Source organism: Mirounga leonina, unplaced genomic scaffold (assembly GCF_011800145.1).
Source record: "Mirounga leonina isolate KUSES-001 unplaced genomic scaffold, KU_Mleo_1.0 Mir_376, whole genome shotgun sequence".
Taxonomy (NCBI): domain Eukaryota; kingdom Metazoa; phylum Chordata; class Mammalia; order Carnivora; family Phocidae; genus Mirounga; species Mirounga leonina.
In genome coordinates this window covers 6,485,370-6,513,073 of record NW_023270718.1, presented here as the reverse complement: position 1 = coordinate 6,513,073, position 27,704 = coordinate 6,485,370, and the positions used below count along the sequence as shown (strand labels likewise).

At 47.8% G+C, this 27,704-nt stretch overlaps 1 protein-coding gene and 1 pseudogene across 2 annotated transcripts; one reads left to right on the top strand and one right to left on the bottom strand.

Annotated features, from left to right (window-relative positions):
- LOC117997977 overlaps positions 1 to 5,635 on the bottom strand; it is a 7,708-nt pseudogene extending 2,073 nt beyond the window's left edge.
- LOC117998286 (sialic acid-binding Ig-like lectin 5) lies at positions 5,343 to 18,675 on the top strand. Of its 2 annotated transcripts, XM_034987014.1 has the most exons (9): positions 5,343 to 6,148; positions 6,231 to 6,602; positions 6,827 to 7,102; positions 7,299 to 7,346; positions 7,890 to 8,147; positions 8,230 to 8,514; positions 8,728 to 8,827; positions 9,837 to 9,918; positions 18,207 to 18,675. In XM_034987014.1, exons 1-9 carry the CDS (start codon positions 6,112 to 6,114, stop codon positions 18,372 to 18,374), a joined length of 1,626 nt encoding a protein of 541 aa, XP_034842905.1. In that variant the 5' UTR covers positions 5,343 to 6,111; the 3' UTR covers positions 18,375 to 18,675. The 2 variants fall into 2 exon arrangements, with proteins under 2 accessions (XP_034842905.1, XP_034842906.1); XM_034987015.1 differs by lacking the exon at positions 8,230 to 8,514.
- Positions 18,676 to 27,704: the final 9,029 nt, after the last annotated feature.

Sequence of the window (27,704 nt, the reverse complement as noted above, 5' to 3'; positions counted from 1 at the left end):
AGAAAATGAGGGCGCCTGGGTGGCTCAGTTGGTTAAGCGACTGCCTTCGGCTTAGGTCATGATCCTGGAGTCCCAGGATCGAGTCCCGCATTGGGCTCCCTGCTCGGCAGGGAGTCTGCTTCTCCCTCTGACCCTCCGCCCTCTCATGTGCTCTCTCTCTCCTCTCATCCTCTCTCTCAAATAAATAAATAAAATCTTTAAAAAAAAAAAAAAGAAAATGATCACCACACTAAGTCTAGTCAACATCCATCACTGTAGATAGTTACACATTTTTTCTTGTGATGAGAACTTTTAAGATCTACTCTCTTAGCAACTTTCAAATACATGATACAGCATTGTTAATTATGGTTACCATGCTGTAAATTATATCCCCAGGACTTATTTTACAGCTGGGAGTTTGTACTTTTTTAAAAGTTTTTTTATTTATATTTTTAGTAATCTCTACACCCAACATGGGACTTGAACTCATGACCCCAAGATCAAGAGTTGCATGTTCTTTTGACCTAGCCAGTCAGGCGCCCCAGAAGTTTGTACCTTTTGACCTCCTTCATCCATTCTGCCCGCCCCTGGCCTCTGGCAGCCAACAATGTGTTCTTTGTATCTGTAAGTTTGTTTTTGGTTTTTGTTTTTTAGATTTCACATATAGGTGAGATCATATGGTATTTGTCTTTCTCTGTCTGACTTATTTCACTTAGCACACTGCCCTCGAGGTCCATATGTGTTGTCACAAATGGCAGGATTTCCTTTTTTTTTTTTTTAAGATTTTATTTATTTACTTGACAGAGAGAGACACAGTGAGAGAGGGAACACAAGCAGGGGGAGTGGGAGAGGGAGAAGCAGGCTTCCCACGGAGCAGGGAGCCTGACGCGGGGCTCGATCCCAGGACCCTGGGATCATGACCTGAGCCGAAGGCAGATGCTTAACCAACTGAGCCACCCAGGTGCCCTGGATTTCCTTAATTTTTTTATGGCTGAAGAATACTCCATCATGTACATATAAACTCCATCTTCTTTATCCATTCATCTATGGATGGACACTTACGTTATTTCCTATCTTGGCTATTGTCAATAATGCTGCAGTGAACACACAGGTGCATATATCTTTCTGACTTAGTGCTTTCATTTCCTTCAGATATATACCAGAAGTGGGATTGCTAGATCATATGGTAGTTCTATTTTTAATTTCTTGAGGAACCTCCATACTGTTTTTCAGAGTGACTGCACTAATTACACTCCCACCAACAGTGCACAAAGTTTCTCTTTTTTTCTCACGTCCTTGCCAACACTTCTTGTTGTTTGTCTTTTTGATGATTCCAGCTTGAGATTTGTCAGACCACCAGGCGATGTGAGTTTATGCTGCACAATGTGGGAGACTTGTCTTCTTTAGTCCCTGCTTTGCTCAAGGCAATTTCCCCTGCAATTCATGAGGAGTGGGGAGTGGAGAGATATACCTGGTTACCTCTTGTTACCTCTTGTTCACTCAGCAGAGACAGTCCTAGGTTCTGGGGAGCATAATATTTATACAAGCATTGAGATCACTCCTTAGAAAAGAAATACCACATTTGGCATACGTATGAATTTTTTTAAATGAGAAAATGAAAAAATGCACTACATCAAATTGCAAAAGGTAAAATGTGCAAAGTCAAAATATGAGACAACTCCCAAGAATTAGAGGCTATTTTCATTAGTAGTATGGAATACCTCTCTGGCACACCTGCATAACACATGTTGCCCACCTTTTTTGACTGATACTCTTTTTTTAAGTTTTTATTTATTTATTTAAATAATCTCTACACCCAGTGTGGGGCTCAAACTCGCAATCCCCGGATCAAGAGTGGCATGCTCTTCTGACTGAGCCAGCCAGACACATGAAGAAATTGTCTTTCAATCCTACAGCTTGTTACAAGAATGTCTAAAATGTTTATGTCAAATGTCAAGTTTGGGGAAACCTTATCGAGTTTCTTTCCTAAGAGGGCAGTGGGATTACAGGGTCTTTTCATACATGCTTTGAGCCCCTGCCAGGACTTTTCAAAAAAGGGTCCCTTGAAGATGGAGCTTCATTAGTTTCAGGGTGGCAGATTTGCTTCTCTGCTGAAGCCAGACTTTTGGGGTCCCGCCCAATGGGGCACCGGTCCACCTTAACACGTGCTCTTTTCAGTGGACTTGTGCCATCTCTGTTCCATGAGACCTTCAGATTCATGAGGACAAACTTTCGAGGATGCCATGCTCCGAAAACCCCTCATAACAAAGGGGATTTAACTTAGCTTTCCCTCTGCGTTCCACCCTCCCTTGGATTTGGGTCTGGAAATTCCTTTCTTCCTTGCCAGAACTTGCATGGTTTTAAGAAAATTTTAAGTGATGCTTTTCCAGAATGTTCAGGGTTTTTCAGCTCGAGGGTGAGTCACACTGAATCTCCAGGACTAGTTCCCCCTTCTCTTTTTTTTTTTTTTTAAATAGAATTGTCTTTTTTTTTTTTTTTAAAGATTTTATTTATTTATTTGAGAGAGAGAGAATGAAGAGACAGAGAGCACGAGAGGGAAGAGGGCAGAGGGAGAAGCAGACCCCCTGCTGAGCAGGGAGCCCGATGCGGACTCGATCTCGGGACTCCAGGATCATGACCTGAGCCGAAGGCAGTCGCTTAACCAACTGAGCCACCCAGGCGCCCCCCCCCCCACTTCTCTTTTTAAAAAATATTTCTTGGGCACCTGCGTGGCTCAGTCGGTTACGCATCTCCCTTCGGCTCAGGTCGTGATCCCGGGGTCCTGGGATCCAGCCCCGCATCAGGCTCCTTGCTCAGTGGGGCGTTTGCTTCTCCCTCTGCCTCCCGCTCTCCCTGCTTGTGCTCTCTCTCTCTTTCTTTCTGGCAAATAAATGAAATCTTTAAAAATATATATTTCTTATTACAAGGCAGCAATCTTTTATTGAAGCATTTTTTTTTGTCTAAAACTATGCACGAACAGATTAATCTTTTGTTCCTATTAACATAAGTCGAACATCACTATTCCAAACCAGTATTATTTACAAAAATGAGCCTTTTCGTTACTTTCTTGCCAGGTTCACGAGGACTAAATCTTAAGCCAACTTCAACATAGCTTTTAGAATCTTCCTGCCATCCAATACCCAGCAACACTTCTAGGGTAGGGGACAGCCTTTTCATAGAGATAGCAACATTCATTGTTCACTGGGACCGTAGAACCGCAAGTGAACAACAATAAAATGAAATCATTCCAAACAATTCCCATTTGTCTTTCAAAAGCATGCTTCGTCTAAATCTCCCTTTCTATACAGACTGGGGGAGAGAGACCCCAGAGAGTATAGTTATGTTAATTAAATTCACCGCTTTAAACAGTGAACAAGACGGTTTAGTGTGTGTATGGGCGAGCTTGCCATGGACACCAGCAGATAATAAAGAAAACTTCAAACCCAGAATAACATGTACCCCGACAACTGGACGGCTCCAATCCATACTTTTTTTTTTTATTTAAAGATTTTATTTATTTATTTGAGAGAACGAGAATGAGAGAGAGTACATGAGAGGGGGGAGGGTCAGAGGGAGAAGCAGATTCCCTGCTGAGCAGGCAGCCCGATGCGGGACTCGATCCCAGGACTCCAGGATCATGACCTGAGCTGAAGGCAGTCGCTTAACCAACTGAGCCACCCAGGCGCCCCTCCAATCCATACTTTTAATCTGGATCACAGTGAAATTGTTTGCTTTCCAGTTAAAGATATTGCCAAAATCTTTCAAAGCAGATTTCTGCTTAGAAATTCAAATGAAAATGTTAAATAATAAAAAATGCTGGCTTATTATATAGTTTCTGACAGGCTCCAATATCCTGGGTGCCAGAAGGTAATTCTATCTCTGTTGCTAGTAAAAAGAGGAATCTTGTATACACTAAAAATGTGATATTACAAGATTCTAGTGTCACCTGTCAAAACACGAATATCTAAAAAAAAAAAAAGGAATATCTAGAATGCAATTTTTTTTAAAGATTTTATTTATTTATTTGAGAGAGAATGAGGTAGAGAGAGAGAGCATGAGAGGGGGGAGGGTCAGAGGGAGAAGCAGACTCCCCGCTGAGCAGGGAGCCCGATGCGGGACTCGATCCAGGGACTCCAGGATCATGACCTGAGCCGAAGGCAGTCGCTTAACCACTGAGCCACCCAGGCGCCCCTAGAATGCAAATTTCAGTAAGCACTCGAGATGAAGGGCAATCAGAATACAAAAGCAGGCAAAATCCACATAAATTAACTCTTACTAATCTGAGAAATCAATGTAATGTATATGTAAATTGAAAAACACTGTCTAGGGCGCCTGGGTGGCTCAGTTGGTTAAGCGACTGCCTTCAGCTCAGGTTATGATCCTGGAGTCCCTGGATCGAGTCCCACGTCGGGCTCCCTGCTCGGCAGGGGGTCTGCTTCTCCCTCTGACCCTCCCCCCTCTCATGTGCTCTCTCTCATTCTCTCTCTCTCAAATAAATAAACAAAATCTTTAAAAACAAAACAAACAAACAAAAAAAACACTGTCTAGCTAGTCATTAGTTTCTAACTAAATTATGACAGGTCGTTTCAGCATATATGTTCTCTTCCTGTGATATTTGTTTGTTCTGGCAAGACTCCAAGAAGCACTGGGCCCTGAAAACAGCTCAGCAAAAGACAGCTCTGAGGCAATTGCTTCAGATTTGCCAGATAATAAGTCCCAAGACTGCAGTCATCACTAACAGGACAAGCACCAGAGTGTAGATGTTCTTGTGAGATTTTTTTTTCTGCCAGTGAAGCAGCTTGCTGTAACTGACCAGTGGCTTTGTCTGCATGCAACTTGGAACTTTCCTCATTGGCTTCTCTGCTATCATTGGGTCACCTTGGTCATGGATCATCATGGCCAAATCTTTTTTTTTTTTTTTAACATTTTATTTATTTGAGAGAGAGAGGGAGCATGAGCGGGGGGAGAGGCAGAGGGAGAAGCAGGCTCCCCGCTGAGCAGGGAGCCCGATGCAGGACTGGATCCCAGGACCCCGGGATCATGACCCGAGCCGAAGGCAGACGCTTAACCGACTGAGCCATCCAGGCGCCCCTATCATGGCCAAATCTTTAGACATCCGATGGACATCCAAAATGTCAGCCTGCAGCTGCCAAATTCCCCTTCCTCACTCTTTAGTAAGTTCTGGATCCTGCTCTGTGATGGCCATCTCATCCTCCTGGCTCTGCATCTGGTTCCACTCCTCATGGCTGTCAAATGAGGGGAGCTGCTCTCTCTTTGCCTCTCCTCCACAGAGAGAGGAGATCCATCTCTCGCTCTGGCAATAAGCTCCTTTTCCTTTTCAGACACTCTTCCCTGCACAGCCTGGAAATCCTTTACAGCCCAGAGAGGTCATTCAGGAGGCCATCTTTCTGAAGTTCCAGTTTAGTGATTCATTTGTTTCCTTGGCATTTGTGGAGTATTGCAACTGTTGCAGATTTTCCTCTGGTTGCTTGAGTCCCGCTTGCTTCCTAGTTGGCTCATCAGATTCTTTATCTGAGCAGCGGCTCCGCAGATCGGCTGGATGTAGCTGCCATGCGTCTGGATGACTGTTGAAATCCTGGAGCCTGGGGCTCAGAGGGCTCCAGGTTTGGTACATGTCTAAGGGACTGTAGGACATGGTGAGGAGCTAAGACCCACTGGCCCTGCACAGCATTCCCTGAAGCAGCCCCGGGACTGGATGCACAGGCCGATGGGGAACTGGGAAGAGAAAGGGCTGCGGGAAGGGGCTGAGGCTGCCTGCACACTCGGTTTCTCTTTTCCAGCTGCCCCGGCCCTCCGCTGACCTCACTCTTGATATAAACATCATTTGGAAGGCGATCATGTCCAGATTCACATCTGGACAAGCATCCCAGCCTCCAGGAGGCCTCGGTATTCTCACCGGCTGCGTCAGATACAGAGGCGAGCCAGGATGATTTCTCAGCCCCCACTTCACCTCCCATGGCCCGTGCTGACGAAGTTCCCCTTCTGTGGTGACCACAGCTCTGTCACACCCGGCTTCCTGTTGGGGCTTCCTTGGCCTCACCCTCCATTCGGGCCATTTCCTTCCCTGACAGAGGGACCCGAACCCGGGCTCCTGCCCTGGCCGGTGCAGACATGGGGCCCCTGCTGCTGCTGTCCCTGCTGTGGGGGGGTAAGTGGGCCAAGGGAGGGGGGCTGGCTGGGCACAGGTGGGAGTGGGCTGGAGCCGCAGCTGAGCCTCCGTGTCCCCCCAGGGTCCCTGCAGGAGGATCCAGGGTTCGAGCTCCGAGTGCAGGACTCAGTGACGGTGCAGGAGGGTCTCTGTGTCCACGTGCCCTGCTCCTTCTCCTACCCCTGGAGCTCGTGGTATTCCCGTGAGAAGCCCTACATGTACTGGTCCCGGAATGGGGACAGCCGTTATCCTGTGGCTACAAATGACCAAAGGAAAATGGTGATGATAGAGGCCCGGGGCCGATTCCACCTCATCGGGAACCCCTGGGACAACAACTGCTCCCTGAGAATCAGAGAGGCCAGGAAGAGTGACCAGGGAGTCTACAAGTTCCGAATGGAGAGAGACAACGTGAAATATAATTACAGAGATAAGAAGCTGATGGTGCAGGTGGCAGGTCCGGCAGGGGCCCCAGAAGAGGGCTCTGGGACGTGGAGACCCCCTCATAGAACAGGAACCGGACACTGGAACATTCCTTGCTCCAGGTCTTGGGGCTGGGATGGTGGGAAGAGGTATGGGGGCCCGGGGTCAGCTTGTGCCCTGAGGCCCTGGTCCCTCTCAGGGTCACACTCTGGGTCCCCACCTCCCTGGGGCCCAAGCACCTCCCTCTCTCCTCCTCAGCCCTGACACAGAAACCCGACATCCACTTTCCGGAGCCCCTGAAGTCTGGCTATCCCACAAACCTGACCTGCAGTATGCTGGGATCCTGCGAAGAGGGAAGACCTCTCACCTTCTCCTGGGTGGGGGATGCTCTTGACTCGCTGGACCCCCAGACCCTCCACTCCTCAGTGCTGACCCTCACCCCGAGGCTGCAGGACCATGGCAGCAACCTCACCTGTCAGGTGCACCTGCCAGGTCAGGACACCGTGGAAAGAACCATCAGGCTCAATGTCTCCTGTGAGTGCTGGAGGGATGGCTGGGTCCCTCAGGGCAGTGGGGATTGTGTGTATGCGCACATGCGCGCCTTGGGAGTGTAGGTGGGGAGTGGACAAGAACAGCAATCCCCACCTTCCCGGTTCCCCTACCCCTCCTTGGGTGCTGGGTCAACTTCCAGTCTTCACGTCTGAAGCAGGGCCATATCTTTCCATCCCAGATGCTCCCCAGAAACTCAACATCAGCATCTTCTTCAGCAATGTTGCAGGTAGGAAAGAACCTGTCTTCTTGGGGGCTGGGACCTGGCCCTGGGGTGGGGGTAGCGGGTCAGCTCCCAGCAAAGCAGTGGGGATCACAGCCTTAATGGGATCAGATATGGGAAAAGCAAGGATAAAAATCACCACCCTCCCTCCTCCACCTCCCACGTACGCACCTGCACTCCTACACGCTCACACATGCGCACAAACTCTTCAAAGCCCATTTCACCTCACCAGTTCACTCCTCTGGTTTCCCACCTACCCCTCCATCCCAGCCTCCTCCATCCTATTTCCTGCTGTGTTCACTGAGTGAAGCCACCAAACAGTCCAGGCACGTCCCAGTGGGACACTGAGCCTCCTCTGAAGATATGAAGCCCAGACACTTGAGGTCAACCTCTTTTGGGTGTAAAGCCCAGGCTTTCAACCCTGATGGAACCAAATCAGTGGGTCAAGAAAGGAGAGGGAGATGCCAACCAGCTCCTGGAAAGGAGGGAGGGATGGAGACTGCCAGCCTCCCACAGCTGGTGCCCTCTCTCTGCATCTCTCTCCCAAAGTCCCGAAGATTCTGCAAAACACCTCATCGGTTCTCATCCTGGAGGGCCAGGCTCTCGGTCTGCTCTGTGCTGCTGAGAGCAGTCCCCCTGCCGAGCTGAGCTGGTTCCGGGGGTACCCCCCCTGGAATGCTACCCTCATCTACAGGAGTGCAAACCTGGACCTGCCTCAAGTAGGGGCTGCAGAGGAAGGATACCTCACCTGCCAAGCTCAGAACCCGCTGGGCTCCCAGCACATCTCCCTGCATCTCTCTGTGCTCTGTGAGTGTGGGGACCCCTGGGGGCAGGCTGCCCGGGGCCTGGGCAGGAGAGACACCGCTGACCCTTCGCCTCCCTCCCGCAGACCCCCCGCGGCTGCTCAGCCCCTCCTGCTCCTGGGAGGGCGAGGGGCTGCACTGCAGCTGTTCCTCCCGAGCCCAGCCGGCCCCCACCCTGCGCTGGCGGCTGGGGGAGGGGCTGCTGGAGGGGAACCACAGCAACGCCTCCTGGACCATCACCTCCAGCTCGGCGGGGCCCTGGGCCAACAGCTCCCTGAGCCTCAGCGGGCCGCTGGGCTCTGGCCTCAGACTCAGCTGCGAGGCCCGGAACGCCCACGGGTCCCAGAGCGCCGCCTTTCTGCTGCTGCCAGGTCCGGGGGCTGTCGGGGGCTGAGATGTAGGGGAAGGGAGTCCTAGAGAAGCCTGGGGCTGGCTGGGGCTGGGGCCTGCACAGAGGGCGATTGGTGGGATAGGGTGCTGCTCCATCTCTGGCCTAAGCTGGCCCTTCAGCAAGTTCTGCAAGGAGGTAGGAAAGCAAGAGACTGAGTCCTGGAAGTGAGTCTTGACACACCTCTTCTCTGCAGGGAAATCGGTGTTCCTGGCAGGAGCCTTGCCTGCCGCTCTTGGAGGTGCTGGTGCTGGGGCCCTGCTGTCCCTAAGTCTGTGCCTCATCTTCTTTTGCATGTAAGTCTTTGTCCGGGGAGGTACAGGGAGTGCGGAGAGAGGTCACTCAATCCCAGAAATGCAGAGCGGAGTAGAGTAGATCCAGAGGGCATCTCTTTTGGGCGGTGGGGGGATAACAGCTGTCCTGAGATATACTTCCCAGACATTCACAGTGTACAATTCAATGGCTTTTAGTGTATTCCGAGTTGTGCATCCATTACCACAATTATAGGACTTTTGCATCAGCCCCCAAATGAAAGAGAAACAAACCAAAGAAACCCTCCACTCCTTAATTTTCATCCTGTCCCCATCCTCCCCCAGCCCTAGGCAACCGCCAATCTATTTTCTGTCTCCCTACGTTTGCCTATTCCGAACATTCTGTGTAAGCGGAATCATACAACACGCGGTCCTTTGTGACTGACCTCGTTCACTTAGCATGATGTTTTCAAGGTTCATGCATGTTGTGGCATGTGTCAGTCCTTGATCCTTTTTTTTCCAAAGATTTTTATTTATTTATTTGAGAGAGAGTGAGCACAAGTGGGGAGGAGAGGCAGAGGCAGAGGGAGAAGCAGGTTCCCCGCTGAGCAGGGAGCCCAAGTGGGGCTCGATCCCAGGACCCCGGGGTCATGACCTGAGCTGAAGGCAGACGCGTAACTGACTGAGCCACCCAGGCGCCCGATACTGCATCCTTTTTTTATTTCCATATACCATTCCATTGCATGGGTGGAGCACATTTTGTTTGTCATTCATCTACTGATAGACATTTGGGCTGTTTCTACTTTTTGGCTATCACAAATAACACTGCTATGACCACTCGGGCACAAGTTTTTAATGTGTTAGAGGGATCTTTAGTGATGGAGGTTTGGTCTGGCCGAACCTCTGCTCATCCAGGGGGATGGAGTGCTTACTTGCAGGTCAGGAAGGTCTGAGGTTACTTCCGGGGTCTGGATGCCCTTTCACCAGAGAACGGGCAGCCTGCCCATGGGTGCCTGAGCCATCCTGGTTGCAGTGTGTTCGTTTCTCCCCTTAGAGTAAAAGCCCGCAGGAAGCAAGCATCCAGGAGTCGAGAGGGCCTGGGTAATGAAGATCCTGTCATGGGTACAGTTGCCTGGGTGAGTGATGCTGGCGTCCTCTCATGCAGTAGCGGGGCCCCGGACTTGTCCTTTCAGAGTCCAGATGGAGCTCCTAGCATTTCCCCATCCCCTGCTCCACGCTGGTCACCTGGGTGGACACCTGGGAGTTGGCATCCCTTCTGTTCTTCGCCTTCATCTCCCAGACCCAGTGGCCCTCTGGTCACCTCTTGTCCCACCCCTGCTGATCACTCTTTGCTGGACATAGCCTGACAGAACCTCTCCCGAAATCTATTGCTTTCCAGCCATTTGGGAGTTTCAATTATGTTGTTTGCTCCCGTTGTTTAGAGAATTGAGTCACATTTCTTGGTCTGATATTTAAAGTACTTCTAGAAGTCTCCCCTGATGGCCACTCCAGCCCTGGTCTGGCTATGGTCCAGCCACACCGACCTTCTCATGGTCTCCATACACACCTGCTCCCCTATGACTTGAGGCCTTTGCATGTACAGTTCCTCCCACCTGGAATGCTCTCCTGTCTCGACTTCCACCAGACCACCTTGTGTGATCATACTTCTAGCTCCAGTACCAGCATCTTCGGCTCTGGGAAACCTTTGCCATCTCCCTCCCTGCCAGTGTCCACGCCTCTCTCCCCTATGTGCCCAGAGCTCTGTGTCCATCCCTGTCTTGAGGGGCCCCTCACACAACATCACCGCCTTTGCCTTATCTCCGCCCTCTCATATTTGTGATGTCTTTGAGGGCAGGGGGCTGCAATTGTCTCTCACTCTAGCTGTATGCAACATGTCCCCTCTCCCCTATAAAATTACATCCATATTACCCTAAATGGTGTTATCCAAAATGTTTTATTTGTGACCAACCTCTTATCGCAGGAACAAGCATTGTTCATTAGTATTTACTCATTTTGTTCACAATATGATAAGCAACTGTGAGCCTACCGTCCAACCTGAGACCTCAAACACTGACCCTAACTTCCATCTGCTCAGGTTGCTCTGTGACACATCCCCAGTAACCATTGCTCTGAATCTTTTGTTGCTAACATTATCCCATATACGTATGCCTGAAATAGATGCTGATTAGTTTAATTACTTCTGAACCTACAAAGGTTGGTCACATTCTGTGCACTCTTCTTGGACTTGCTTTTGTAGACCCAACACTGTAAGTTATGTCATGGAGATTCATCCACGTTGCATGAAGTTGCAGTTGTCTGTTTCATTTTATGATTTTGTCTATTGCCTAAGCTCCTGTTGCTGGACATTTGAGTTGTTCCAGATGTTCTTGCATATCTCGTTGCATTCACATGCAAGAGTTTTTCTTCAGCATTATGTAAGGATTTAATTACTAGGTCAGAGGGTGTGTGAATATTCCGATTTACAAGGTTTTCCAGAGCAAATGCATCCTTTTATACATCCATCTGTGCCTTTCGTATCCTGTTGATCTGTAATCTCTGCAGCACTTGGTTTTCTGAAATTTTTTTGTCATCTCACTATCTCACTATGGTATTGATTTGCATTTCACTGGTTGCCAGTGAGGATGAAAATCTCTCTGTCTTACTGGCATACGAACACCTCCTCTCTAAAATGCCCGGTCCCATCTGCAGCCCAATGCCGTATTGGGTGTTTGACTTTCTTATTGAATTTATTGAAGAGCTTTATACATTTTCATACTTTTTTCCCAGTTATATGCATTGTAAATATCTTCTCCCAGTGATTAACTTGCCTTCACTTTTTAAAGGTGACCTTGATGAACGTTAGTTCTTAATTGTAATATAACCATATTCACCAATCTCCTCTTCTCTGTTGAGTGACTTTTGGGTCTCATTTAAGAAAATCTTGGGTGCCTGGGTGGCTCAGTTGGTTAAGCGACTGCCTTCGGCTCAGGTCATGATCCTGGAGTCCCGGGATCGAGTCCCGCATCGGGCTCCCTGCTCGGTGGGGAGCCTGCTTCTCCCTCTGACCCTCCCCCATCTCGTGCTCTCTCTGTCTCATTCTCTCTCTCAAATAAATAAATAAAAAAGAAAAAAAAAAGAAAATCTTTCTTATCCTAAGATTAGAAGGATATTCAAGTATAATTTCTTTTTTTTAAAGATTTTATTTATTTATTTGAGAGGAAGAGAGTGAGAGAGAGCACAAGCAGGGGGAGTGGCAGGCAGAACGAGAGGGAGAAGCAGACTCCCTGCTGACTGGGGAGTCTGACGTGGGGCTTGATCCCAGGACCCTGAGATCATGACCTGAGCCGAAGGCAGACGCTTAAACCACTGAGCCACCCAGGTGCCCCTTTTCTTCATTTTTTTTTTTAATAGACTCCATGCCTAATATGGAGCTCAAAATCACAACCCTGAGATCAAGAGTCACATGTGCTACTGACTGAGCCATCTAGGTGCCCCCATCATACATCAAAATGTATTCTATTCCAGTGGTCAATTTAACTGTCCCTGAGTCAGAACTGTCCCTAGAGGCAAGGCAATAATTCGAGACCAAGTCCTGATATCTGATAGAGCAGGAGCACCTCCTTAATTTTCTTTAATAGCGTCTTGGCTATTCTTGGCCTTTTGCTGTTCTATATAAACATTAGAATCAGTTTGTCTAGTTCCAAAAAACACTCCTGTTGGTTTTTTACCGGAATTACATTGAACCTGTGTATCAACTCGGGAAGAATTTACTTATTTATAAATTCAAGTCTTCTTGTGCACAAGAACAGGTATCTATTAGTTAAAATTTTTCCAAGAAAGATGTAGAATTCCTTCAGACAGGTCTTGCAAACCTTTTGTTATTTTACTTCCTTAATAACTAGTTTTGTTACTATTATAAATGCTATCTTTTTATTTATTGTTTTTAAAGATTTTATTTATTTGTCAGAGAGAGAGAGCACAAGCAAGGGGAGCTAGAGGCAGAGGAGCCCGACGTGGGGCTCGATCCCAGGCCCCTAGGATCATGACCTGAGCCAAAGGCAGATGCTTAACCAACTGAGCCACCCAGGCATCCCTTAAATGCTATCTTTTTAAAGGTGCATTTTCTGATCACTCATCAATGATATGCAGGATGAAAACATTTGTTAAAAATTTATGAAGAGTTGGGGTGCCTGGATGGCTCAGTTTGTTGAGCGGCCGGCTCTTGATTTTGGATCGGGTCATGATCTCAGGGTGGTGAGATTGAGCCCTGCACCAAGCTCTGTGCTCAGTGTGAGTCTGCTCATAACTCTGTCTCTCTCTCCCCTTACCCGCCCCCCCCACTCGTGCACACATGCACACACACTCACTCTCTCTCAAATAAATAAATAAATCTTTAAGAAAAAATTATGAAAGGTTGGGACACGTGGCTGGATCAGTGGGAGGAGTATGCAACTTTTGATCTCAGGGTCATGGGTTCAAGCCCCATGCTGGGTGTAGAGATTACTAAAAATAATAATAATACTAATAAACTTTAAAAAATTTATAAAGTGTTTTAGAATTTAAAAAAATTACAAATTGGTCTTAGGTGTCATTTAGATTCCTGTTGGTTTGGTAGCTGGAGCATTCTTAGATCTACTCATAAGCCTCCTGCACCATGCTTTTACAGAGAGATACCGTCTGAAAATTTTGTGATATTCTTGTTTTTTTTTTATAATTTTTTTAAAGATTTTATTTTATTTATTTGAGAGAGAGAGAATGAGAGAGAGCAAGCACATGAGAGGGGGGAGGGTCAGAGGGAGAAGCAAACTCCCTGCCGACCAGGGAGCCCAATGCGGGACTCGATCCTGGGACTCCAGGATCATGACCTGAGCCGAAGGCAGTCGCTTAACCAACTGAGCCACCCAGGTGCCCCGATATTCTTGTTTTTAACTGTCATGGCTAGCTGAATCAAAGCAGCTGAATTTGATGCAAATATAATGTCATTTTGTTCAAGAATCAACTCATCCTTTTGGACTTCAGATACTGCACAAGAAATCTGGCCTCATGCATCCTCTGCAGATGTATTTTTCTTCTAAGAGATTTCATATTTCAATAAATAACTCACTCTCCTGAATCAGTGATGGGGAAATGAGCACATTCAGACTCCATTCTTTGGTCACAGAGATCTGTGTCACATGGAGTGTTGGTAGTAGGTGGCAAAAGATTGAACAGTAGCCAGTTCCTTAATTTGTCCAAACAGCTTCTCCTTCTACTTTCTACTTTGGTGGGACTGAACACCCCTGCAGAGTTCTTCTGGGGCTCCACTATAAATGTTCATCTCTTCACAGTGACACCCAGCTCTTTGGGGTGCTGGTCTGGATGCTGAGGATTGTCTTCATTCTCTCAGTAGATGCAACAGTGTGTGAACAGCAATTACGTATTTATTGATCTTATATTCTTCCAGCTTGCTAAGCTCTCGTGTTAGTTATTTTTTAATATATTTTTTAAAGATTTTATTTATTTATTTGAGAGAGAGAATGAGACAGAGAGAGAGAGAGCATGAGAGGGGGGAGGATCAGAGGGAGAAGCAGACTCCCTGCTGAGCAGGGAGTCCGATGCGGGACTCCAGGATCATGACCTGAGCCGAAGGCAGTTGCTTAACCAACTGAGCCACCCAGGCGCCCAATATTTTATTTTTAAGTTATCTCTACACCCAACGTGGGGTTCAAACTTACCCTGAAATCAAGAGTCGCATGCTCCACTGACTGAGCCAGCCAGGCGCCCCTAAGCTCCCTTGTTAGTTCTAATAATTTGTATATAGACATTGAAGTATTTTAACAGTTTTTTTTTCATTTTTTAAAAATTAACAAATAATGTATTACTGGTTTCATAGGTACAGGTCTGTGATTCAACAGTCTTATATAATACCCAGTGCTCATTACATCACGTGCCCTCCTTAATGTCCATCAGCCAGTTACCCCATCCCCATCCACCTCCCCTCCAGCAACCCTCAGTTTGTTTCCTATGATTAAGAGTCTCTTATGGTTTGTCTCCCTCTCTGATTTCTTCTTGTTTTATTTTTTCCTCTCCTCCCCTATGAATCTCTGTTTTGTTTCTTAAATTCCACATATCAGCAAGATCATATGATAATTGTCTTTCTCTGATTGACTTATATCGCTTAGCATAACACCCTCTAGTTCCAGGGTGCCTGGGTGGCTCAGTTGGTTGGGCGACTGCCTTCGCCTCAGATCATGATCCTGGAGTCCCGGGATTGAGTCCTTCATTGAGCTCCCTGCTCAGTGGGGAGTCTGCTTCTCCCTCTGACCCTTCCCCCTCTCATGCTCTCTCTCTCAAATAAAATAAATAAAATCTTAAAAAAAAACCCACCCTCTAGTTCCAGCCACGTTGTTGCAAATAGCAAGATTTCACTTTTTGATGGCTGAATAATATTCCATTGTATATAGATACCACATCTTTATCCATTCATCTGTCGATGGACATCTGGGCTCTTTCCATAGTTGGGCTATTGTGGACATTGCTGCTATAAACATTGGGGTGCACATGCCCCTTCAGATCACATTTTTATCTTTGGGGTAAATACCCAGTAGTGCAATTGCTGGGTCGTAGGGTAGCTCTGTTTTCAACTTTTTGAGGAACCTCCATACTGTTTCCCAGAGTGGCTGCACCAGCTTGCATTCCCACCAACAGTGTAGGAAGGTTCCCCTTTCTTTGCGTCCTCACCAACATCTGTCATTTCCTGTCTTGTTAATTTTAGCCATTCTGACTGGTGTGAGGTGGTATCTCATTGTGGTTTTGCTTTATATTTCCCTGATGCCGAGTGATGTGGAGCATTTTTTCATGTGTCTGTTGGCCATTTTAACAGTTTTTTGTTTGTTTGTTTGTTTAAAAAATATCACAGGGGCGCCTTCTGGCTCAGTCGGAAGAGCATGTGACTCTTGATCTCAGGGTTGTGAGTTTGATCCCCACATTGGGTGTGGAGCCCATTTAAAAAAAATTTTTTTTAAAGTATCCCAGTTTGGGGCACCTGGCTGGCTCAGTTGGTGGAGCATGCTACTCTTGATCTCCAGGTTGTGAGTCCATGTATTTTAGAAATGCTGTATCCTCTCAGTGAATTGAACATTTGATCACACATAGTGATCCTCTCTATTGCTATTGATACTTTTTGTTTTAAAGTCTATTTGGTTGGATCTTAATATAGATACACCAATTTGTCATTGGCTAGTAAGATGTCTGATATTTTTACATCCTCTGTTCCTCCAACAACATTTTATTTATACTTCAGAAGTGATTTTTGTAAACAGCATATAACCAGGTTTTTTTTTTAAAGAATTTTTTAAGCAGGCTCCGCACCCAACATGGGGCTTGAACTCACAACCCTGGCATTAAGAGACTCCTGACTGAGCCGGCCAGGTTTTTACAAAACCAATTTGACCTCCTCTATTTGTGTTTTCTGTGGTTGTTAATACATGCGGATTTTGTTCTCCTATTTTAACTTTTCCTTTCACTTGGTTCCATTTTTTTCAGTATTTCATTTTCTCCTTTCTTAAAAAATTAATATCTCTCTTACACCCAACAAAAAAACTTCAGTGTACTTTTATGTATCTCTTGTTCTTCTTTCCCTCCACTTCCCACAATGTTGGTGCTTTTTCTAGATCTTCATTTCTCATTCTGGGTTATTATGAACATACTTAACATTTTTCTATATGGTCTTTTGTTTAATACACAGCCACACATTTTACTGGGGTATTTTGTCACCTTTGTACCCCAGATTTATTGCAGCATTTTCAGGTTTTGTTACTTTTATTTGGATTCTTCTTCCCAATGTGTTTTCAATTTGGATTTTCTTGTATTAAGACTTCTGAGGACTTGTGTGTTTGAAATTCTTTTTTAATGTTCCTACATTTGAATTTCACTTGGCAGGATATAAATTCTAGGATCGGGCACATGGGTGGCTCAGTTGTTAAGCGTCTGCCTTCGGCTCAGGTCGTGATCCCAGGGTCCTGGGATCGAGCCCCGCATCGGGCTCCCTGCTCCGCGGGAAGTCTGCTTCTCCCTCTCCCACTCCCCCTGCTTGTGTCCCCTCTCTCGCTGTGTCTCTCTCTGTCAAATAAATAAATAAAATCTTAAAAAAAAATTCTAGGATCATAGTGATTTTCCTTCAATGCTTTATTATTTTGTCTTATTTTTCTTTTAAGTAATCTTTACACCCAACTTGGGACTCAAACTCGCAACCCCAAGATTAAGAGTCACACGCTCTACCCACTGAGCCCAGCCAGGCACCCCCTTCCTTCAATGCTTTAAACACTGTACCCTATTGTTTCTTGTACCCAGTGTTGCTGTTAAGAAATGTTATGTCTGGGGACGCCTCAGTGGCTCAGGTGATTAAGTGTCTGACTCTTGATCTCAGGATCATGAGATTGTGAGATCAAGCCCCATGTCGGGCTCTGTGCTCACTGGGGAGTCTGCTTGAGATTCTCTCTCTCCCTCTCCCTCTGCCCCTCCCCCTACTTACGCATGCCAGCTCTCTCTCTCTCTCTCTCTCTCGCAAAAAAAAAAAGAAAGAAAAAGAAAAGAAAAGAAAAGAAAAGAAAAAAAATCTATGTCTGTATGAATCTTGCACATTTGTAAGTGATCCACTCATTGTCCCTAGAAACTTTTACATTTTTCTCTTTCGTTTTGATATTCTTAAGATTTACTATGCTGTATTGGGTATGTGGTTTCCCTGGTCTTTTTTCTTGCATTTGTGGGGCCCTTTTCAGCTGAGGTGGTTTATCTTTCTTCAATTCTGGGAATTTTATCTTTATTTTTGTTCAAGTATTTCTGCCTCTTTTTATTTCCAATAACACAGCAGGCCTGAGTTTTGTTCCTGGCTCGGCTGGTGACTAGAGGAGTGACTTGGGCAAGTTACTTCACCTTCCCCCACCTCAGTCTCCCTAATCTGTAAAATGGGGAGAATAAGTATCATTCACACTGGTTTTTTGTGAGGATTAAACGTGATTAGTAAGCCTTCAATATGGCCAAACAGTCATAGCATTACAGAATTTTATTTTATTATTATTATTATTTTTGCATTACAGAATTTTATTTTTATTTTTTTAAAGATTTATTTATTTGAGAGAGAGAGACCACAAGTGGGGTGAGGGGCAGAGGGAGAAGTAGGATCTCCCCTGAGCAAGAAGCCTGATGTGGGACTCAATCCCGGGACCCTGGAATCATGACCTGAGCCGAAGACAGGTGCTTAACTGACTGAGCCACCCAGGCGTCCCAACGTTACAGAATTTTAAATGGATGCGTGAATAATTGAATTCGTAGGAAGTATGTATGAATAGGAAGATGAATGAATAAATGCCCTTTAGCCCAACTTCCCTTGGGGACCACACCTGCCTTATTCCTTCTCTGACTCCCTTGTTTCTTCTTTACTCAGGATTCCAGGCGAAAGCCCAGGCCAGACAGCCCCCCAGCCCAAGTGACCCCTGTCAGGGATGCCCCTCCCTCGGGGGACGAACAGGAGCTCCATTACGCCTCCTTCAGCTTTCACGAGATGAAGTCGAGGGAACCTGAGGATAAGGAGGCCACCAGCACCAGTGAGTGAATGAGATCAAGACAAGCGAATGAGGATGGCTTAGAGCCCGGTGCTGGCCTGAGGAGTCGTGGCCCCTGGGGGAGAGGAGAAGTCCGGCACTAACTGGTGAAGCATGTGGAGCCCTGTGTCAATACAAACAGGAAGGACTTGCCGAGTGTCCCCAGGTAGAGCTGACTTGGGCTCCAACGTAGGCTGTCAAGCAAGTCACTTCATCGCTCTGTGCCTCAGTTTCCCGTTCTGTAATCAGAGATCATGCACCCTGCCTCAGAGGTGGCTGTGGCCATTAAAGAAATTAACATGCAGAAATCAACCAACAAATGTCCTGTCTCACTGTGCTCAGTACCTACTGCTCTCTGAGGCTGGGGGTGACCAGGCCCAGAGCACAGGGTAGCAACCTGCGGGCGTCATTTTCCTTCCCAGAGCTCTTCAAAGCCTCCCCAGGGAAAGACCAGCGTCTCGGCCTGGCGTTTGCTTCATGATACAGCATCTTATCATCTCCGTGGAGTCTTCTCCTCATCCCACTTGTACCTGTCAGTTCTTCCAGCACATTCCTTACCCTCCCGACCATCAATCAGTCCCTTCCCTGTCTCGTGGATGGGCCCCACAGGGATCTGTCCAACAGCCAGAGAGCTAACCCCGGGTTTCCTGCACAAACCCCTTCAAGGTTCCCTAGCCTTAGACAATACATCACAAGCATCAGCTGCCCCTGGCTTTTAAAGTCCATTACGGCCCCCCTGTAGCTACCGTTGGAAAAGAAACAATGGGCCCAAGGTGGAGGCACTTGCCCCCACAACAGCAAACCAAGACTAAAGGCAGTTTCAACCTCTCCCAGAAATGTGACCTTTATTTTTAATTTATTTGACAGAGAGAGACACAGCAAGAGAGGGAACACAAGCAGGGGGTGGGAGAGGGAGAAGCAGGCTTCCCGCGGAGCAGGGAGCCCGATGCGGGGCTCGATCCCAGGACCCCGGGGACCATGACCTGACCGAAGGCAGACACTCAACGACCGAGCCACCCAGGCGCCCCAGAGGATCTGAAATTTCCCGATCAGCACTGCTGAGGTCACCTGCAGGGTAAGATCTTCCCCCGAAAAGATGGCCCAATCTGAAAAAATCCTTTCTTTTGATAACAACTCCCTTGCCCCACCCTCCTGCCTATAAAAACTTCCCACTACGCGCAACCTGTCTCTTTACCGGAAGTCAGGAGTCATTGAATAAAGCCAGTTACATCCTCAGATTTACTCAGTGGAATTTTTGGTCTTTAGCACCACTCATCTGCACTTCTCTCCGCTTTCTTCCTTACAACCTCCATGTTATTCTAACCCACGGCTGTGCAGTTTGAGATCCCTCCCTTGGAGGCTCTGCCTCTGCTTCCCCTGGCAGACACTGGCTGGGCCTTCACACCTGGAGTCCTTGCACACACCCCGGCTGAGAGCCTGGGCGGAAGAAAGAGCTTATCCTCTCCCCTCCTCTAGAGTTGGACCAATTTATTTATTTATTTTTCTCAAGAAAGCACTAAAACGAAAACAGCCGAAACTTCCCTAGCAGCCCTGCAGTACCAGCGACCAATGAGCTTTTCTGATTGTAAGCGCCTGACATTAGGCTTTTAATTGAGGTACAAAACGGAAATTTTTCTAGAAGGAGGTGGGGCAAGAAAGTTATTAGCAAGAGAAAAGGATCAGTCCAAGCTAGGCTGCTTTCCCTTCTATGGGGAGGTGAAGGTAAGGGGTCTTTTCCTGCAGATGACCTCCTCTTCCTTTGGGGGATAGGGGGGCCCTTGTGGCAGACTCATTGGCACTAATCAATAGATTCCTGACTGACCGGTTAGGGCTACATTTCTGGTGGAATGACAGAGGATGTCAACCACCTCCACTTTGACCTCAGTCTGTACTTTTTTTTTTTTTTTTAAGTAGGCTCCATGCCCAGCGTGGAGCCCAACATGGGGCATGAACTCACCACCCTGAGATCAAAACCTGAGCTGAGATCAAGAACTGGACCCTTCATGACTGAGCCACCCAGGCATCCCCTCAGTCTGTACTTTCTAATCGATTAAGATCTTCATTCCACCTTATCTCTTAACTCAGGCAAAAGACCTTGGAGGGTGGGGGGGATCATCCCGTGATGGAAAGTGAAACTACCCCCTTAAGCAATAAAAACTGCTCTGAGCCAGCGAGACCCACCATGACTGACCCCAAGACAATGATCGACTTGGCCTTTACTGCCTAGCAGCACGTTCCCACTGCCCTTCGTCCAACATCTTCTTTTCTTCGTTTTTTAGAGAAAGAGCAGAAGTGTGTGCGCAGGGTGGGGGTGGGGAGGGAGGGGCAGAGAAAGACAATCTCAAGCAGACTCTGTGCTGAGTGCGGAGCCCTGTGCAGCATTCGATCTGATGACCCTGAGATCGTGACCTGAGCCGAAATCAAGAGTCAGACCCTTAACTGACTGAGCCACCCAGGTGCCCCCACATTTTGCTACTATAAACCTAGGGAGATTTTTCAGCTCTCTGAAGACAGTCTTGGCAACACTAGTCGTGGTCGTCCTGGTGTTGGCCTTCCTGGAGTAAATTCCTGTCTTGTCTCTGTTTGGGACGCCTGGAACCAGCTGCTCCTGCACCCCTGAGCCCTGGTTATAGGAGAGTAAAACTGCAGTTAGATTATGCATTAAGTCCCGGTTTGTGGATTTGGCCTAAATGATGCTATTTTGTGCCTGTGGGTTTTTTTTTTTAATTCCAGTATAGTTAACATACAATGTTTTATTAATTTCAGCTGTACAGTATAGTGATTCAACAATTCTCTACATTACTCAGTGCTCATCATGGTAAGTGTACTCTTAATCACCTTCACTCCCTAGTTAAGAGTCTGTTTTTTGGTTTGTCTCTTATTTCTTTGTTAATTTGTCTTGTTTCTCAAATTTCACATATGAGTGAAGTCATATGGCATTTGTCTTTCTCTGACTTATTTCACTTAGCATTATATCCTCTAGCTCCATCCATGTTGTTGCAAATGGCAAGATTTCATTCTTGTTTATGGCTAATATTCCATTGTATACATATACCACATCTTCTTTATCCATTCATATACCAATGGACACACGGGCTGCTTCCATAATTTGGCTATTGTAAATAATGGTGTAAATATAGGGGTGCATATATCTTGGAACTAGTGTTTTTGTATTCTTTGGGTAAATAGTAGTGCAATTACTGGATACTAGGGTAGTTCTATTTTTAACTTTTTGAGGAACCTCCATACTGTTTTGCATAGTGGCTTTATGAGTTTGCATTCCCACCTGCAGTGCATGAGGGTTCCTTTTTCTCCACAGCCTCTCCGATGCTTGTTTCTTGTTTTTGTTTTTGTTTTGTTTTAGTTTATTTTGTTTTAGGGGTGCCTGGATGTCTCAGTCGATGAAGCATCTGCCTTTGGCTCAGGTTGTGATCCCGGGGTCCTGGGATCGAGCCCCACGTTGGGCTCCCTGCTCATCGGGGAGCCTGCTTCTCCCTCTCTTTTCCACTCATGCTCTCTGTCGCTATCTCTCAAGCAAATAAAATCTTTGGGGGAAAAAGTTTATTTTGTTTTAGCCATCTCTACACCCAACATGGGGCTTGAACTCAGGACCTCGGGAATCAAAAGTAGCATGTTCTTCTGACTGAGCCAGCCAGGTGTCCCGGAGTTTTGTTTTTTATTTTTAAACAGATTTCTGCACATTCTACCCCCTCATGCTCAGCTTCTTCCCCAGTCCCCTGCTTCTCCATAGCTGGCCTCACATTCTCAAAAACTACCCTCTCTGTAGGTCACACTGAGATCTTCTTAGTGGTGGCCTGACAAGCTTGGCAACTTCCCTAAGATAGAAGTTCACTGGGGAACTTCCTCTTCTAGGGACATTCTGGTGGCAAATGCTAAGTGAAATGCACTCTGTCACTACTAGTGAGCATGTTACATGTCCATTAGCAGCAGAGTCTCCTGAACTGGTTGGAAGATGGCATAGGGGCTGGTCCTTGGAGACATGATCTTGATCCCTTTAGACTCTCCCTATGGAGGTCTCTCCTGCTGTCTGCAACCACCATCAGTCCTGGACTATCGTCTGATGGTTCTCTATCCCTTATAAATAAAACACCTCCCCAGTGTGCATCATCTGCTTTTCTGGGACCAGAGTGCAGTGGATTCAGGAATCACTCTCTATGGCATCAAGCATGTGTGGGTCACAATCCCAGCTTCCAAATGTGCATCAATGATGTGAGACCCTGTGAAGGCTGCGTACCACATTGAGTCTCAGTTTCCCCCTCTGCCAAATGAGAATTGTTAGCCAGTCCTCTCTAGGGGTGGTTGTGAGGGTTCATTGGGTCAAGGTGTATAAAGGCACAGTCCTGAGTCTGGCACAGGAGGAGCTCCAATGAACGTCCACCTCTTTCCTATCCTCCACTCAAGGGGAGATCCAGGCACAGACTTGCTACTTAAAGAGTGATCTAGGGCGCCTGGGTGGCTCAGTCGGTTAAGCATCTGCCTTTGGCTCAGGTCATGATCTTCGGGTCCTCGGATTAAGTCCCACGTCGTCGGGCTCCCTGCTCAGCCGGGAGTCTGCTCCTCCTGCCTGCCGCTCCCCATCACGTGTGCGTGCTCTAATATAAATAAACAAAATCTTAAAAAAAAAAAAAGTGTGGGCCAAGGGCCAGCAGCATGAGCATAATCTGAAACCTCAGAGAAGACCTTGTTCCTCCCTGTCCCTTCGCCAGGCTGGCTCCACAAGGTCAAAAGAATGTTAAGGCAACAAAAGGGCTGAGGGGAAAAGCACAGAGATGAGCCCAGCCCACTCCCACCCCTTCTTCTGGATCCTCCTTCCCAGGAGGGACCCAGCCTTTCTGAAACCGCTCCGACTTAGATGCCCTGCTGGCCTAGGGCTCGGGACCTTGTGCCTGTGGATTGGGGTCCTTAGCAGAACTGGGGTTTCCTGAACTCACCCAGCTATGCTCCAGAACCACGGACAGCGCCAACCCTTGGGCTGGGAGGTCCCCAGGTCTGGAATGATGGGTGGAGCGCCCCCTAGAGGCAGATCCCTAACCTGCCTCAGATGCAGAGGGAGGAGGGCCGGCGAATGGGACTGGCGTGATCCTCTGTCCTAGGGGACAGAGGTACTGGCTAGAGGACGTCCAAGCTTCTCTTTAATCTCCCTCTGAAAACTTCTTCATCCTGGGAGCTTATTAACTTCAAAGACACAACGCATTTCTCACACAACACGGGGTGACTTGCCCCCCAGAGCTGATTCTGCCTTCACCCCCTCCAGAAAACCTTCTGTGTCCCATTCCTCCTCTTCCTCCCCTCACTTTCCAGTGTGTTGATATTTGCTTGTGCCTTTTTTTTTCTCTAAAGATTCTATTTATTTGTCAGCACAAGCAGGGGGAGCTGCAGGCAGAGGCAGAGGGAGAAGCAGGCTCCCCGCTGAGCAGGGAGCCCAAAGCAGGACTTGATCCCAGGACCCTGGGATCATGACCTGAGCCGAAGGCAGACGCTTAACGACTGAGCCACCCAGGTGTACCTGCTCTGCTTTTATCCCTTTCTTGTGCTGCTAAGGAACGCGATGACAGTACATGATTTGTGATCCTGCTCTGTGCCTGGTGCTATGGTGAGCTTTGATTCAGCTCCGTTGAAGGAATGAAGCACCAGAAGTCTGGTTGAGGTGTTATATTGGGAGCCGGTGGGTCACAGAGATAATTCTAAGTTTTCCTTCATTGTATATGAAAGGTAAATATTCAGACGAGGGGAAGGACTCAGACCTCAAGGTCAGGGGAAACGGCCTCATGGAGCTAACGGAACCGTTGAGACATTAGGACTCATTCTGAAGATGAGGGACTTGCCAGGGCCCGGGGAAACCTGAGAATGAGCCACATACAGGTCCTGAGTTCAAGTTGACACCAGAAACCTGCAAACATCACAGCCAAGTCTGGGGCGGGAGCCAGGGCCCCAGCTCTTAGTTCTAGTGGTGGGCGGGCCCTAGGGGTCCCCGCAGATGAGTCCGGGTTCAGCCTTGCTTTCTGGAGGCTTCTTGTCTGACCAGGTCTGGGCTAAGAGCCAGAATGGAGAGAAGATTCAGTTTCAGGTAAGTCCTGGCCCCCAGGCGCTCCTGCTCCAAGAGGGTGGTCCAAGAATTCTGAGTGGATGGGGAGCCCCCCCCCCATCCATATTCTGAGGGGTTAGAAATGCACTTGGGATGAGACAACATGAGTGGGCATGAGACAACATGGGAAGGGAGGGGCCCCCGTGACAGGTTACACCAGTTCTGCAGTGAGAAGAGCTCAGCCTTCACCTCCCTGGTCATCACTGGGGAGAAGGGTTCTGGAGGGGGCAGGCTGGGAAGAGAGAGCATCATCCCTCCGCAGCTCACCTGAAGCACAGGTGTAGCAGGGGGAGGGACATGACAGAGTTTGCAGAGAATGTCCAGCTGCCAACATGGGAGCCCAAAGGGGGAGCTCCCAGGTAGTTCTCTGAGCAGCTGTTGCCTCTGTGGGCCCATGGCCAGGTGGGTGGTGGTGGGCTTGAGGCTGGTGTTGGTCATCAGGGAAGACAACCTGCATGGGGAGCGAGACAGTGAAGCGCCCCACACGTTCTGTACAGTTTTATACTTGTTTGCATCGGGAGGGTAAGTCTTGTATTGGTTATTCGATCCTGCCTGGTGCTTTTTAAAATGTATTCCAATTCAACGACGACATTTTCCATTTTAGTGTCTATTTTCTTGAGCACGGTGACAATGGTTCAAGTCCATGCCTGAAACTCCTGCATCGGGATCACCTGTGATCGTGTTTGTGCTGTTTTTCTCTCCGTACGCCATCATTTTGTCCTGTCCCCTGGCAGATTTTTAAATTGAAGGTCAGGTATTTTGTATGAAAAACTGTGGGGATTTTCTGAGGCTCGGGTGGAAATTTTGCCCCCCTGGATACTAGAAATCTCTAGAATAGCACTGCACAAAGGAAGGTTCTGTGATGATGGGAAGAGTGCATCTGCACGGTTTGGTATGGCAGCCACCGGCCATGTGTGGCTATAGAGACTTGACATGTGTTTAGTGTGACCGAGGAACTGAGTTTTGAATTAAAGTTTTTTAAAGATTTGTTTATTTTGGAGAGAGAGTGAGAGAGACCCTCTCCCGGCCCACATAAACGGGGAGAGGGTCGGAGGGAGAGAAACCCCCCGCTGAGCACGGAGCCCTACACTGGGCTCCATCCCAAGACCCTGAGATCATGACCTGAGCTGAAACCGAGAGTCAGATGCTTAACTGACTGAGGCACCCCTAAATTTAATTTTAATCAACGTAAGTGTAAACAGGCTCAGTGGCCAGGGCTACCCTAACTTTTGCTTTCTGACAAGCAGACAGAGTAGGGATCTTCACCTGGTCTGGGATTGAGTGTGTCTGAAGGTAGGTTCTGGTGTTTTTGTGGGTGGGTCTACTTCCAGGTGACCCTTACTTCTAATTTGTGACCTTACTTGGGTCCTAACAGGTGCTTACTGGGCCTCTATTTTGTACGAGACCCTGAACGTCAAACTTTCTTTACCCGGTTCCATGAAACTGTCCAGGGGAAAATATGAACACAGTGTCTGGATGACCTCAGTGCTCTTCCAGTTACCCCAGATTCTGGCCCCTCGAGTCCCTGCCTACCTAGTCCTGGACTCCAGTCCTATGACACTGTTGAAAGCTCTGCTCAGATCCCCAACTTCTTAGCCTATGCTTTCTGCCTGTCCCTCAGCTTTCTGGCCCCTGCAGCAGAATAAGCCTCTTCAGTGGGATCCTGACTGCCTTGGTAGCTTTTTGATGTCTTCAAATAGCTTGCTTTGTTATAGATCTATTTTTTCTTTTCCAGTTGATCTCAGTGGCAGTGTTGTTCTGACACGAGATTCTCTGTCATAGCTAGAAACCTCCCTTGCTTTATTTCGGTCTCTGTTCAAGTCACTTTCTCAAAAAGGCCCTGGCCTCCCAAACTGAAATAGCACCCTTTCCCCTTAAGCTGCTTTGTTATTCATAGCATGCATCATCAGACGTCACATTACACCCTAATTTGTCTATTGCCCCTCTCCCACAATACTGTAAACTTCATGAGTGAGACGGATTTTTTTTAAGTTTATTTATTTTTGGTAATCTCTACACCCAATGTGGGGCTCGAACTCACAACCCCAAGATCAAGAGTTGCATGCTCCACCGACCAAGCCAGCCAGGCGCCCTGAGTGAGAGGTTTTTGTCTTTTTTTTTTTTTTTTTTAACAACGTTTAGAAATGCCCCTGCACACATTAGGGATTCCGTACATATTGAATAAATGATGTTGGTTATCTGGTGGGGTGGGAGATCTCCCCTCAAACCTCAGTCCAGTTAGGGAGAACAAGAACCAGAGTGTGGATGGCCACACATGAGGGCAGGACCTGGGGGCTGGGACTTGGGAAGAATCCTATGTCCTGGGCTGGGCAGGTGAGAAGAGTGAGGAAGGTTTCTAGAAACACCCGGGAGGATTTGAGAAGGAAGATGGCAAAGGGAGGGCATTCCTGACAAGGGACCAGGCCAGCAAAACTTGGAGGGGGGACTGAGAATGCCAAGTCTCTCCCCAGGGGTCAAGCTGGAAGCTTTTCTGGGCCTCACACCCTCCTGGAAGCGCAGGGTAGCAAATCTGAAACCCAGAGCCCCCTGGTGGCCACAATGTAATATGACCCACAAAGTTGGCTACCATATATTGAGCACCCTATCAAATCCTCACAACAGCGCTTTGATGGGGGGTGGAGGGGTGTAATTCCATTTCAGAGGAGGAAACCGAAGACCAGAGAGGTTAAGTCACTGACCCAGGCTCACCCAGCTCTGCCTCCATAATCTGAGGTCTGGGGAGCCCACCCAGCTGCTCCTCACCCATCACACAGAGACACTAGGAGAGATTTCGGGGGTGGGGGTGGGGAGCAAATCCACCGTCTTGAAGAGCTCCAGGTGCAGATCTGGGTGGGAGCCCCCAATTCTGCCCATCTCCAGCTAGGTGCCCTCAGGCCAATGAGCTCGTGTGTGGTTTGGATGAAATGAGACCTTGTGGCGGCTGCAGTACGCACAGCACTCAAAGGTAAGCATCATGGTTACTGTAAATGACCAGCGCCCACCAAGTCAAGTGGTTTTGCTAATTTCGCTACAGCCAATCATGACACACAGGAGGTGCTCAAGAAGGCTTGGACTATCCTGAGCATGCCCAGAACTGGGCAGAGTACAAGTAAGCAGCCCCCTAATTGCCACTGCTTGGGAATGGGAAGTTGTTCCGTTCTCTTTTAGATCCAAGAGTCCACGTCCCAACCCCTCCTCCCTCAGTCCCAGGACTCCCGGCCCCCAGCCCCTCCTC